Here is a 15,116-nt window from a genome sequence, read left to right on the forward strand (position 1 = left end):
AGTGATCCTGCTGCAAGGAGTCTGAAGACGGTTGCAGATGAGTTACACATTCTGGTTCATAAATCCCAGAAGGAATGTGTTGCATATGCTATTTGATTAGTACATTTCCATTACAGTATACAGTATGTGGAAAATAGCTGTTGCAATATTACAACATTTATAGCGGTACAAAAGTGGACAAAGTTAACGTTTTCCGGTCGGTATGCCTGATTTTTCACACTAATGAATTGTGTGTTTGTGCATTTAGGAAGTCCTACAGATGGAGAAACAGATGGGGGGGAAGTTGTTGGATGAACCAAAGACTCTCAACTTTAAAGATAGCACCCACAACTTGAGACTTTCTATTCACGATGTCCCCCACATGTTGTGGAAAAGCAAACTACTAGCCAAGTACCAGGTAAAGGGTTTATACTTTGTATTCTGCCAGATTAAAAAGTACATAAACATTGTCACATGTTCTATGACAGCTAAGAAACTTCCTCATGTTCTTGCTCTTGTGCAACTGCAGGAGCTTTCCTTTCAGCAAGTGTGGACTGGTTCACAGAGGAACCTCCACTGCTGTTTTACCCTAGAGCGGTTCTCTAGCAGCACAGTGGAGCTGGCCTGTAAAATATGTGTGCGCCAAGTGGAGGGAGAGGGACAGATTTTTCAGCTGGACACTACACTCTCAGAGGTGAGGTTCATCACAAATAATCTATAAAGATCAGTACTACTTGTAACTTCTGGGCTTTTTCTCCACCAGTCCCCACTTGTCTGTTTTCAGTGACACATCTGTGAATAAATGTGGCCTCTTTCAAATGCCTTTTTACAATATTTGCAAAGACTGACTGGGTAGAAGACGGGAAGTCTAGTCCCTGCATCATTCAAATAGTCCTGTTTATGAGAGGTCAATGCAGAGCAGAGAGGATCAGTGGGGCTATAACCACCCTCCAGCCGAGCTGTACTTGCCTCACAAAGGCCATCTCGCCAGGAGACGAGACCTTGAGGGATGAAGAAGTACTCGGGCTTTGTGTTCAGTAATGAGATGAATTACAGTACATGCAGCGCAAAGCTCTGTCCCTGCCTGGCCTTGGTTCATTTGTCTTTGGGTCTTGTTTCTGTAGCCAGACCTACAATACTTAATCCTCCAGATTCAATATATTTGAAAATCACTCAGCTTGCATCAATAAGTTGATGGCAATGAAATGAATGATTTTGAACCAGACATTTCCTGTGCTACAAATCCATTTGAGCTACATTATGTTTCATTTTGTGATTTGGTGTTAAATTATGTCCTGCAGCCTGAAAAAATACACCCCTTCAGTCTGTGTCTGTCCTTTTCTTCCCCCTCTCCGTGCAGGATTCCCAGAGTATCGACACATCTCTGCTGGACCCTGCCAGTAATATCACCACACTGGTGGGGCCCAACGCCTTCCGCATCCCCGTCTCCATCCGACAGAAGTTGTGTGGCAGCCTGGATGCACCACAGACCAGAGGCAATGACTGGAGGATGTTGGCCCACAAACTCAATCTTGACAGGTTTGTATCAGAGCAGCGTGAAAGAGAAAATGAGTGAGATGAATTAGATTCAGGTGCTGAATCCTGCAACAGAAACAGGGTGACACCAAGCTTCTGTGCGTATTTTATTAAATTTTTTTTAAACAAGGGACAATTAAAGAGATGAAATGAAGTGATAGGAGTAGAAATTAGCAACACTACACAATGTTTGTCTTTTTTAAAGAGTTGTTGATGTGCAGTTTAACTACCGAATTATTTATCCATAACAAGGAGGCAACAAGATCACAAGGGAATTAAAAATGTAGACGACTAATCTCTTTTTATTTGACTCTGATTGTTCTTTGGGAATATGACACATCATGCTAAGCATCTGTTGAATTGAAATATTGAGCTGGACTGAACTGAGCCAGACAGAGAGAAAGACAAAGATAGAATGATGCTCCCCTGTTCAAAACATCCCCCGTGTGTCTTTGATAATCTTATGCATGTGATGGAGGTACAGTGTGTGTTCATTTATAAGGTCCCAGCTCAGCGGGGTGGCCTTATCATAGGCAGCAGATGCAGATTGACGAGAGTACTGACAGAGTATGGCGTGGGGGAAGGAGAGTGCAGGGGAGAGATTTGAACCAGACTCTCATTCACAGTGCACAGTGATGGTGCATAAAGAAAGGAGTTTACACATAGAGCTCCACATTTTCCATCTTATTTTTTTTTTAAATATAAATATAAAAATTGTGTATTTATATAAAAATAAATTAAAAAAACAATTTAGCACAAAAACTCTTAGTGCTCATATTTTTTGTAATTACTTAAAATAGATAACTAGTTATCTTTATTTGACACTTTTTTCTGTACTGCTTTTGCCTCTCAAGAAATCAATTTATTATAAACAAAGAAAAACCTGCGCTTTTTTGCAGCAAGAACAATGAAACTGAGATAAAAATGTGCTTAAATGAAATATGCATAGTGGGTTATTTTAACTAGAAACAAAGAAACAATCGATTGTTCTCAAATTGCAAGCACATACAGTGTGGAGAGATGTTCTGACATTACTGACTTTACAGATGTTGCTTTTTAGCTGCACTTTGCTGGAGGGGGTGCCTTGCTCTACTTTCAGCTTTAAAACACTCTAGAGGTGTTCTGTTAAATTCAGTTTAGGGGATGTAATTGGTCAGGTCATATTTTCCATTTTTTTTCTTCTTTGAAAAACTGGGAGCCATCTTTTCATTCAGTATTTGGGTATAATCCATAATGCCATTTGTAAATGTCATATAGCCTACATGTACAGCTTCTTCGTTATGAGTCAGCTCTAGATGATCACTGCCACTGTGGTAGTGTGGATCAGGATCACGTCACATCCAAACAAAATTATTTTTGTTTCATCCAAATACAAAAGTACTGCCAATATTCATCAGGTTTCTTCCACTATTTTGTGAGCAACCTTTTTCTTTGTCAACTCTGTCCATAGAGATTGATTTCATGCCCAATGCCCTTTACACTGTCTGAGTAGTCACTGATACCCCAGTTTGCATAGGATCCTTGTGCTGAGTCAGAAGCACTCACCAGTCTATTTTTCAGCACAAGGCTGTGAACAGTAAATGGTAAATCTTGCAGGCATCATTACTGACAGAATAGATCATCCTTTCCCTCTATATGACATCTTTAAGTTCTCAAAATCTGGCTTCTTACTATTTGAGGCAATTCTTAGGCCTCAGCAGAGAAACCTATATACACTAGCATGCAATAAGACAAATTTTATACAAACATTTGGTTTATACTCATTTAAGACTCATTTAAGATTTCCTAATACATCCCTCTTTGTTTTGCAACCATTATTCATTCAGGTATCTGAACTACTTTGCCACCAAATCCAGTCCTACGGGAGTGATCCTGGACTTATGGGAGGCCCAGCATTTCCCTGACGGCAATCTCAGTCGCCTCGCACAGGTACTGGAGGAGATGGGACGCCATGACAGTCTTGTTCCTGCTGTGACTGAGCACTGACACTTGCCCACCAGGGAGCGTGACATTCCATGGAAGAAGAAGACATAAAAAGAAAACAAGAGCAAGAAAAAGATGCCTGAATGCAGCAGAGTTATTTAACATCACAATGACAAATGCACATCCACGCTCGCAGATGCTGCGTGTGTGTGTAAACTCACTGAAGTAAAAAGATAGAAAAAGCTACTGTAGGTCTTCACAGCCATGACCCAGTTAAACATTGGCAACAAAGGGTGTAAAAACTTGGAGGGTAAACAAGAATCTTCGCCAGTCATTTATCTCTGGCTGTTCCTCCACTTCTCTCTCTCTGGTACAACAACTTGATATTTTTGGCTCCACTTTCCTTGGAAACAGCTGTCCGGTTTTTGGATGGACTGTGCAGATATGTGGACGATGCCCTTGCCATAGATAACAGTCTAAGTGGACACGCTATCAAAGGTCAAAGGATCAACATAAAACGGCTTGGATCAGAAAAACCATCTCTTACCCTCCAAAACCAGTCACCATAGCAACTCCGTGGATGACTATATGTTCCGTGATAACATAGTATTTAATAATATGCCTATTTATACATATCTCATTTGTTTGTATTTTATGCTGCCTGTTAAGGAATCCTATCTTCACATTTTTGTTTCTTCTTCCATTACATTTAGCTGTATCATAGCACCTCCTGGTGGACTCTTAAAGTCTCATTCTGTCAGACACATTTACATGTACAGTAAGAAATCAATGATGTATCCATTTCACTGTTTTAGGGTTCTGATATAATAACTACAATTAATACTTTGTGTTTGTGTTATGTATAATTATTGTTTTTCAATAATGTTTTAAATGATTTTACAAGTCTTTAAATATTTTGATAATTTGAATTAGTTTTGATTTGTCTTTTTTTTAAGTAGGTCATTTGGCCATTTACATTGGTTTACTACTCCTAAACTCTTAAAATATTTTCACAGACTGACTACAACTCTGATTGATGCTGATGTTTTATATGTGAAGGCGGCCAGGCAGAGAGAACAGGAATATACTGTAGAAAAGGGAATCAAATATATCGAAGTATATTTTTGTAGAATCAATGCAACTGAATACGACTGCTTTTTACCAAATAATTGACATACAGTGTATGAGGTTAATTTTACTACACAAGGTGAGCATCATAATATCAAATGTCATTTCAAGAAGTGTCATTTCCTCTGGTCAGAACTGAATGGCATTTATCTGTAATTTTGGGGGAAAATGGAGACGTCAAAAAGGACTTCTCTTTTTTTTTTACACGTTATGATGACACTGACTGTGCATAAAAATTAGTGATAGTTGTAAATGCAACGTTCCTTCGATGCAGCAGCACTTGTGACTGTTCAGGTGTTCTTTATTGTTTCTTTTTTTTTTTTACGGCAGTTGTCCCAGTTTTCGTAAAGCCGTCTATGCAAACTTTGCAGATTTTGGAAATCTTTACATTTTTCAGTGGGCTAGCCCTTGCATTCCCTACTTGTTCCTCCGCTTCATGGTTATTATTGTGTATAGTGAGAATGTCTGTTTCTGGCACTCATGATGTTCCTTGCAACCGCTTGCATTTCATCTGTCAAGTTATAAGAAAGAATCTGTACAAAGTGTAAGAAAGAATTTTTAAGACTAATAATAAATTATATTTATATACAACATTGAAAATGGAGCATGAAGCACAGTTTTGTTTGAATTGTGATCTTCAATAGTTACAAATGTTATGTCAGTGTGATAAAAATATACAGGGACTTAAGACACAGCGTCAATTTTAATTAGGGAATGTTACCCAGATCCACTCATACACTCTCATAATCACATATGTACAGATTAAATAAGGCACATGCCATAGTGGTAGAGTGGAGGGGAAGATTTCTGTACACAAATAAAATATCCAGCAAGACTACAGTCATCAAGATTTTAGATTTTAGCTCAACTATTTATTTACAAGGCAAAAAAGAAAAATGCCCGAGCTTTGGAAACCTGAAGAACAATCAAAGCTCACAAATCTGTTAATGAAAGAGGTCTTATTTTATTATTGAAATAAAGTGTACTTTCAATACTATATAGAAAAATCTGTTCAGGCTTCAGTCTTATATTTGCCCAATAATAATAATATTAATAGTAATAAATGACAGTACAAAAAACTGCTCATGGAATACTGCTATATGGCTTTATTATGGCAAGGCAGATGCTCTTTCCATATAGATTTGATCAGAGGGATTTTATTCCTCATCTCCCGTATAGTTCACTTTCTGCCTGCCCACCTGGACAGTCTGGACCCGACAACCACTCAGCTTTCACAGAAAGCACAATCTGAACACTTTGTCTGAGGGGGAAGTGGCTCAAACAATGGGGGGTCAGATCTCCCCTGACATGATCAATCTTTTTCTTCCCATTTTTCTGGCTCCCCGTCGACCATTATCTCTATCACTCATCCTCGTTGTCACTTTTCTTTGTCCTGTCATTCACGGCCTTTTTTTCCCCCTTTCTTCTTCTGGCCAGTGTAAGTACTGCTGTGCCAGTGGCAGTGAGAAGTCTCTGAGTGATGAGAGCATCTTTTTAGACTGTCTGTCACATTTTAATGTCTTGGGACTCCAACATCTTCGCCAGGGTCTTCTTCACCCTCAGGGCTGTGAGGCGAGAGGCTGGGTTATGAGCCCAACACTCTGCCATCAGTTTTCCCATCTGTCGTAGACACTGAAGACACAGGTACGTATACATAAGATTAAAGCTTGTTAATGTGTTATTTAAAAATTAGGAATTTGTACGTTGAAATAAATGATTAATTAAAAATAAAATATTTTTTTTCCTGAAAAAAAAAAAAACACTGCACCAAATTGCACCATCTTTAATCTCTGGTTGTTACAATTTAATTAATCTTTAATAGCTCATGAATTAACCATTGATAAAGCAATCACATATGTCTTAAATCATATGTCTTAAAATATGCACATTAGAAAGTATTATCAAAATCCTTTTGATTACCTCATCACTGCTCCAGCGATTAGCAAATGAAGGTCTCTGTTTTTTAATGCAGACAACTTCCCTCATGTCCTCATAGGAAGGATCAGTGGGCACAAGGTCATAATAGGGCAGCTGATACTCCTCCACCATGCCTGAAGAAAATATATCCATGTGTGTGAATCAGTATGATTGCTAGAGAAACACCTAGACACACTTGAAAATAGGAAATACAAAAACAAGATTTCCTTTTGGTCTGACCTCCAGAGATGCAACGTCGAGCCATCTCCCAAACAATGAGGCCAAAACTATACATGTCAGCCATTAAAAAAGACTGGAAGTAGCTTCTGTTCAGGCTCTCATCCAACACTTCAGGTGGCATGTAACGCTTTGTTCCCACTCGTAGGTTGGGAGGGATATCCATCACATTAGTGTCACTGTGACAGGACAGAGAAAAACACAAATGAGGAGTTATTTTAGTTATAAATAACTAAAATAATTTTTTATTTTAGTTATAAATAACTAAAATAATAAAAAGTAATAAAAATTCATGTTGTACCTGTTAAACTTAACAGCCAGCCCAAGATCTGCTATACAGCAGAATCCATTCTTTTTAACCAGGATGTTTTTACTCTTTAAGTCTCTGTGTGCAATGGCTGGTTTGCCTTGTGTGCCATAGATCTCAGTGTGCAGGTGACACAGGCCTGATATTGATGAGTAGGCCAGTTTCAAAAGAGCCTTGATGTCTAAGGTGTTGGACTTGAGGTAGTCATACAAAGATCCATTCTCATGGTAGTCCGTGATCAGGTAGAGCTGAGTCCATGAGCCAGTTCCTTTAATATCCGCTGCTATGAATCCTGGGGGTTGGAAAGTGAGGATGTTAACACTGAGAAATGTACAAGAACACAGAAAGTAACACACAATTTTGGGCACGGCTGGGAACATTCCACTGACTTGCACTCAGCCGCTGAGGGTCTTTGGTAAACCAACCCAGAGAGAGAAAACCTTTTAGCTTGTGTTGAATTGAACTAGTGTTCTATTTGATTTTTTATACAGCGTACCTACTTTTTACACACACACACACACACACACACACACACACACACACACACACACAAAGATCAAAGCTTCAATCAGTCCTAACTTTGTTAATTTCCTCTTACCAAGTATATTGTCATGTCTCATTAGGAAGGTCTGATACATTTCTGTTTCTCTGAACCAGCTCTCTTCCTCAGTGGTGAAGAAGACTTTAACAGCCACTCTCTCTCCTCTCCATTTGCCCATCCAGACTTCTCCATATCGCCCTTTCCCAATCTGCTTAACCATCTGGATTTGCTTGGCAATGGTGCGCTGGACCTGGTAACAGATCATGAAAAATCTTTTTTTGTATCATTTTTGCCTTTCCCAGTGATTGTTGCTATTATTCATTTGACTACAATGGAGAGACTCTCTATCACTATCTCTAAGGCTAATTAGTATTGTTGTTTGTTTTACATGTGTGGGGATTTGTATAGATGTGTCTTTTTCTAATAAATACATAACAGTGAGCTCTGCAGTAAACATAATTATTTCTTAGTGATTTTATATTACATACTGATATTTCGAAAGCACTACAGTAATGATGGGCTATTTGTACAGTAAATGGTTGGGGAGTTGCTAAAGAAGTGCACAGTTCACTTCTTACCAGTAGAGGGAGTCCTGACCCAGAGCCAGACCCTACACTACGTGAATGCTCTATCAGGTCTTTCAGAGACTCTCCGGGGCGGGTGTAGGTTTCATCCTGCTCCAGATCGCTACTACAGCATGGCAAAGAGTCTGGCCGCTTGTATCTGGCACAGAGAAGTGATGCAATATTTACTACAATAAGTGCACATTAGGAAGTGTGAATTGGTTATTAAGTGTGTTACTGCATCTACTGTATCTGTTTCTTACCTGAAGTAGAAGAAGATGATGATGAGGCCCAGGATGATGCAGCAGGCTATTACTGAAATGAAGAGGGGCCTGTACTGGATGCTGCTGTCTACAAAGTGCGATATGGGAAAATGTCAGTTAGTTTAGTCATTAGTTTACCATAACCTGAATCTGCCTTAAAAGTCAGTAAAGTTAGATCTGATGAATAGATGCTGACAGTCATTTGTTCAGTATTATCAACTCCAACATCTTTCTAATTATTATTGGCAGGGAAAAGCTTCTTTTCCCCTTCCCCCTCTAACCTTGCATTGCACCCTCCCTCACAGTGTGTGATCGATCACATCCCCTTCCTGAATCCCACATATCAGGTGTCACACTGACATTGCTACAGAAACCCCTGGGGCCTAAAGCTGCTCTGGTGCTCTAGCCTTTCTGCCGTGCTCCTGTCAATCAGGCACACACAAACACAGACATGCAGTAAGAAGGACTGGACAATGGGAAACTACATAGACAGTACAGAGAGTGTCTTATAAACCCCTTTAAAGGACAATTCTAGCTAAACTTGTTTCAAACAGAAGACAATGGCAAAAAGTAATTATCTTAAAAATTATCCACTGACTTGACAAATCAATTGCCACTGTTTTCTATAAGGTCATATGGAAAGTGTGTGAGCGCGTGTAAAAGTGTAACGGTGAGTGTGTGACAGATAAAAAGTGAAGCGGGAAGGAAAGAATGTGTGTGTGTGTGTGTGTTGGTTTGTTGTGGAGTGACAGATGGACAGATATCTCACATCCGTCCCAAGGCAAGAAACTCAAGCAGCCCCTGGGGAGAGGCTGTCCTTTTCATTAGAGGGTGAGAGAACAAGCCAAGTCGGCAGGCTCCGTATCACCTGCCTCCCTCACTCTGTCTCCCCACCGCCCCCTGGATCAGCATGTGCCACTTCACTCCAGCACCACACTGTGGTTTGTAACAGTTTAAACTGTCACTACCTATCACCACACAGCATGACCTGAATGAGCTGTCTGTAAAGCCGCTCAGGCTTAAAGATGGGCAGGGTTTCACTGTGTGTAAATCAGTGAGAACAAAAACGCCCATGTGGGCGTGGGTTTTTGTCCTTACCTGATGTCAAGAGAGGAGGAAGAGTAGGACGCAAGTCTCTGTTGCAATAATCCCGAGATGTGCAACACTCGAGAGCTCTTCTCCGGCGTGCATTCCTTGTGTCCTATCACGCACACACACACACACACACACATACACACATACACACACACGCACGCACACACATATACACACACACACACACACACACACACAAATGTAAACCCCTAGAGGCTAACAAATACATATTTACAGCCACATTTTACGATATACTGAAGTTTTCCCATTGTGCATGAGGATCCTGTGACAAGGCTGGACAAGTCTGGGTTAAACAGTGCTCATAAAGAGCTGCAGTGAGTCAAGAAGATCATAAAACAACAACTCGTGAAGGTCATACATACAGCAACATGCAAGTACTGCAGACAGAAACACAAACATACAAAGAGCTGACTTACTCTGCACTGGAACTCAGAGCCAGCCAGTTCCAAACAACCTGTAGTGAATACAGGCTGACCTCCCTCCTCCTCCACCATGGTGAAGCAAAAACCATCAGTCCTACCAAAACACATAAATCAGCATATAAATACAATACAACACTGCTGTGTCATTTTCACCACTGGTTGTAGAGTTAGTTTTTTTTTTGTTTTTTTTGTTTTTTTTTGTTTTTTTTGTCCTTTCTGCTTATCCCATGAGTTCAGTGTCACCACGGCGGGTCATTTGACCGCATGTAGATTTGGCACCATTTTTTTTTTAACGCTGCATGCCTTTCCTGATGGTGATCCCTCTACCTCCTGCGCCACAGTTGCCACAGTTGCCACAGTTGAGGGAGTTCATTAAAAGGATGCTAAAGCAAACATTTCTGTACTTTTGATCAGGTAGTTATAAGTTACTTGGATAAGTCCTTTGCATAATTATTGTGTTTTAATAGCCTTGATGCAGAGAGTGAATTTCATAATCGGCATGTGTGTGCTTCACCGTACATGCAAGTGTTGTTAACAGAGTCTTCAGGGCAGTTGGGATAGCAGTGGCACCAAAGCATGTTCTGAGCTGAAACAGTGGCAGTGCTGCTGCTTTCCTTCCCCATTTGCTCGGATCCCCCCTTCCATCCATTTTTCAGCAGCATAGTGTCCAACATGTTGGCTGAGAGACAGAGAGATGGAGACAGACCAGGTTTAACACTATGGCAAACAAAAACATCTGGACACTCTTCTGGTTTCAGCAAAGCCAGAGAAATAAAACCTAAGTACACAAACCTCATTAAATTAAAGATGGAGTAAATCATATGACCCACACAACATTTTTGCCCATTTCAAATGGGTCTTTTAAATTATATTTACAAAAATGCATCAGAGGTTTGCCTTCCTTGGCATGGTTACCATGGCAATGCAATCCACAGAAAGTGTGAATATGTGCTGCTGAAAGCAACCCTGCTGTTCTGGTCTAGCATGAAGTCTGGAAGCAGAATAACACTACCTACCAGAAAGAAGTCTTTGTGCAGCTTTTCTGTGTGTGCATGTCTGCTTGCAAGTGCATGATAATTTGTGTGAGCATAATGTACTCAGTAGTGTGCAAGCCTAGAAAAATATATTTCAATCAAGCCGAGTACAGTCAACCAGGAGAGGTTTATTCACATTAGACAGCGGGAGGATAAATGTTTTTGCTCTGGATTTGCTCATCCTTGAACTGTTCACTTATGCACCTGTCACTGAATGCTGAACAAATGCAATTTAAATTTTTACTGTAGTTTATCTATTTGGTAACTCACTTTGTGGCTCTGCAGGCTGAGCAGCTTTACTCCCAATATTCAAAAAACTATTAAAGATGGAACCTCCTGTACACACATACACACGCACTTACACACACACACACACACACACACAGTAGATTGTGTGTGTACAGTAGTAGATTTGCCTTACATGAAAGCATCGGCCAAAAAAATACAAAAACATGCCTATGAAACCCATATAGTATTGTTCTTTAAGCTTGATTATCATGTAGTGACTAATTAACTATCAAACTGAAAGTGCACAATATATGGAGAATAAAACCAGTTCTGACAGCAGCTCGTCCCTGAAGACTTCTGTGGTCAAAGAGCTGAACAGTGTTGTGCCATTTGAGATGGATGTCTTCCTCTTGCTTTCTGTCATTCTCACAGTCTTCCTTACCTCCTCCTTTTCATTACATTATCAACCTTACAACCACATTACTAAGTTATTCATGTGCACTGACAATGAGCACAGAGTTAGACTGCATGACGGTGAAGGTCCAAAGCAACTACAGTATTAAATATGAAAGCCAAGACTTCACAGAACGTACAGACAGCCAACCAGCCACTGAAAAGCAGACATGATTAATTCTCCAGAGGACTACGTGATGAAAAGTCTAAGTCAGTGTGGCGCAGTATAAACACACTGACTCTTCTTTATGTGGTTCTTTGTGTCCTTTCAGTCTAATCTGTGTTACGGTTTTGGTCAGTGGAGGAGTTTGTGGAGGTGTTCAGATCCTCCCTCACATTGTCTATCACATCTGCTCTGTAAGTATGCAAAATAAACCACAAGACAGAGATTCTTCATGAATTTGTCAGCCTTCCAGACATATTTTGTCCATATAAGCTTAGTTTCCACTGTATTTAAAGTTTTACAATGGTGTTAACTTTCTTCTATTTGTTCTCTAACAAATGTTTACTATACATTCAATCTAATATGATTTGTTATAGTGTGTTTTTTGACCAGCACAGACTTTCCCTGTGGTTTAAAGAGCGTCTTTACCAATTTCCAACCGGCCTCCTATGGCTTTAGTTTAGGGTGTAAATGTACATGAATGAATATTTCTCTGCTTCTAGCTGAAAAACTCATCATTAGTTCAGATGATGTCATCTGGGGGAGCTCTGGAAAAGCAGGTTGACCGTGAGTACAAACTCTATATAATTTGAACTGAAGGGTCCTCATAGTGATGTCACCTGGTGCCATTTTCCAGATAGAAGTAGAGAGATATTTTGATATAGGGCAGTCAGAGGGAAGTTTAATGACATTTATGTATATGTACTGTATTTCCCAAACTAGAAACCAATGAAGCAAGTTCAAAATCAGTGACAGCGTACTTTAACTTTAACTTGTGCTATGTGCTATGAGACTCGAAAGTAATTCCCACAGATCTGCCCTGCCATCCCTCTCTCTGGTCTGCTGCACTCTGCTACATGCTTCCAGAGCTTCGGGTACAGTAGTTGTTGCTATGAAATTACAATAAATGACAACACTCTAACACTAATCAAGACTTAATAGTTGAAATTCTCACCCTGTTTATAAGGGCGAGTCTCGCCCTTATAAACAGGGTGACAACATTTAGAAGCAAATATCTCTGCAACACTAATACTGTGTCCTCAAGAGGGGTTTGGTTGCTATTTTTATTATTATTTCATTATTTTATTATTATTTTTATTACTATGTTATGTTTGAAATCAGCTTTTTTATTTTATTTTATAATACTGGGAAAATGGCCCCACAAGTCAATAGACTTAGTAAATAAAGTGATATGGGGACATAAGAACGATCATCATTTAAACACACAGATTGCACACACTTGTTTTCTCTTCATACGATATCCACATGGAACAAACAGACTTCAGCTTCAGGGCACAATCAAGGTCACCCCGAAATCTGAGCTGCATCCCCCACACATTCCACAGGCCGCTCTTCAAATTAGACACACTCAGAGTCAGTGTATAACACAATTACACAATGTTTTACACACAGAAACACAAGAAGCAATTAGAAGTTAGGTTTAGGGAATTACTCCAGCTGGAAAGTCTTCAGTCACAACTCATCACCATAAGTGGCACAGTGTCTCTAGGCACATCACCCAGGCTTCAGCCTTTTCCAAATGTATCCTCACTAGTGACAACAGTTCTCTGCTGTGCTTCTCATTGTTTCTGAAAGCTGGGGCTCAACACTGTCACTCTGGTTTATGATACTTCCTCCCTCATCCTGACAGACATGGCATGACTGTAGATACAGCTGGTCCCACTTTAATGATGGATTTTCTTTTTTTTTAAAAATCCCTCTACAATAATAAACTGGTTTGCACTGACATAGAAAAGTCAATTCACTTATACAAAAAAATGACAAGCACAATGTATAAATCGATTTAAGAAAACATGCACAACAAACATGGAGCCATAAGCTGTGAACTTGAAGAAAATACATGAATAAGTATGTAGACATTTAAAAAAAAGATAAGATAACAGATGGTTATTATCATGAATAATATATAGACAAATTCTAAATTTAGTTTAAAACATATGGGTGGTTGGTTTATTCATACCAGTTTATGAATACTAATGAGGTTGATTATCAGGGTTATAGAGTTGCTGACACTTAATTTACCTAAAAATAAAAGATATGACACAAAAGCAACAGCAGAAGTGGAAATGGACACTGCACAATGTTATAATGCTGTTTTTGCTTTGGGTTGAATATTTTTAAAAAGGAGGATGACTTGACACTGACTTGTTGTACCACAACAGGGAGTGATGAGTCAGTTGTTTGCGATTTTGGACAATGTGCTATGTGACCCTGACATTCCTGAAACTGATAACTTAAGCCAAACTGTAACCTTTCATGTGTAGCCTACTATCGGTATTCTTGTGCAAACTGGCAACATTTATTTTAAACTCTGTTCAATGAAAACAATATTTCCTTCTACTGCAGAAATAAAGGGCAGAATGTCCCCATAAATTAATTTAATACCTAACAAATATTTGTATTGTTTACAGCTATTGGGGATTTCGTCCGTGCGCTCAGTGTAGTGTGTGATGTCACTGTTAAATGCAACAGAAGTTGTAACTGAAATGTAACTCTTCACTGGAGAGAGACAATCAATAAAAATACTGTTATAATATTGGGTTTTAGTTTTCCATTAGAAGATAACTGGAAATCAATGCAAAAAAGAATTACTGATGTTACCAGTGATAAGATTACAGAGTAATGTTTGTTGGTGAATTTAATTTCTAGGAAAACCGGGAAAACAAAAAATGGTTTAATTGACCTGGTTGTTTAAGACTGAACTTCACAGTGCTGCAGCTGTTCTACCTGAGAGCTCAGACCTTGAGTGTTCATCACAAACAGCCAGGACATGAGAGAAAACTGAGATAAGTTACTTCAGGTGGCCATGACAAATCACCCCCTCAATCTTACCCAGTGTCTCCAGAGTACAGTCTGACCTCAAAAGGGTCACAGCCAACCTGCAACGGGAGGCCATACATCTTCCTCCACTCTGCCACTGCACCTTCATCCCTCTTAACCCCCTAGGTCTTCAAAGGCCTCCACCACACAACATACACGCATGTGCACATTTTCTTTATTCACACACACAAGAAGATGTCTGAGCTGTACATTCCAAACACTCTCCTTCATCTCTGCTGCTATGCCCACATCAGGTCATCTGTTTCCGACACGCACGCAGCTTCCAGTAACCTGTTTAGTGCTTATCGCCTGTAACCAGAAAGTCCTTGTGGAGAAGTGAGACATTCGCTTTGAGTCTCGCACCGCTGAAACCAAATCCATAACAAATTTATGGTGGGACACCTGTGTGCCATGGCTCTATATTGTTCCCTAATATCACCCTCAAAAAGTGCCGTCAAACTGGTT

At 39.7% G+C, this 15,116-nt stretch overlaps 2 protein-coding genes across 4 annotated transcripts in view; one reads left to right on the forward strand and one right to left on the reverse strand.

The window, feature by feature from the left end:
• unc5cb (unc-5 netrin receptor Cb) overlaps positions 1-5,166 on the forward strand; it is a 103,896-nt gene extending 98,730 nt beyond the window's left edge. For all 3 annotated transcript variants that reach the window (XM_067485159.1, XM_067485160.1, XM_067485161.1), the window contains 4 exons: positions 248-397; positions 509-673; positions 1,340-1,518; positions 3,342-5,166. In XM_067485159.1, coding sequence (XP_067341260.1) covers positions 248-397; positions 509-673; positions 1,340-1,518; positions 3,342-3,501 — 654 coding nt within the window. In that variant the 3' untranslated portion in view covers positions 3,502-5,166. The remainder of the gene's footprint in view (positions 1-247; positions 398-508; positions 674-1,339; positions 1,519-3,341) is intronic.
• Positions 5,167-5,219: 53 nt separating this feature from the next.
• The window catches only part of bmpr1bb (bone morphogenetic protein receptor, type IBb), a 44,254-nt gene continuing 34,357 nt past the window's right edge, over positions 5,220-15,116 (reverse strand). The window contains exons 4-13 of the mRNA XM_067485172.1: positions 10,452-10,611; positions 9,927-10,026; positions 9,493-9,595; positions 8,395-8,482; positions 8,147-8,291; positions 7,626-7,818; positions 7,022-7,319; positions 6,724-6,899; positions 6,487-6,617; positions 5,220-6,198 (exon numbers count right to left, since the gene is read on the reverse strand). Coding sequence (XP_067341273.1) covers positions 6,073-6,198; positions 6,487-6,617; positions 6,724-6,899; positions 7,022-7,319; positions 7,626-7,818; positions 8,147-8,291; positions 8,395-8,482; positions 9,493-9,595; positions 9,927-10,026; positions 10,452-10,611 — 1,520 coding nt within the window. The 3' untranslated portion in view covers positions 5,220-6,072. The remainder of the gene's footprint in view (positions 6,199-6,486; positions 6,618-6,723; positions 6,900-7,021; positions 7,320-7,625; positions 7,819-8,146; positions 8,292-8,394; positions 8,483-9,492; positions 9,596-9,926; positions 10,027-10,451; positions 10,612-15,116) is intronic.

The sequence above is a fragment of the Channa argus genome, chromosome 18, assembly GCF_033026475.1.
Source record: "Channa argus isolate prfri chromosome 18, Channa argus male v1.0, whole genome shotgun sequence".
NCBI lineage: Eukaryota > Metazoa > Chordata > Actinopteri > Anabantiformes > Channidae > Channa > Channa argus.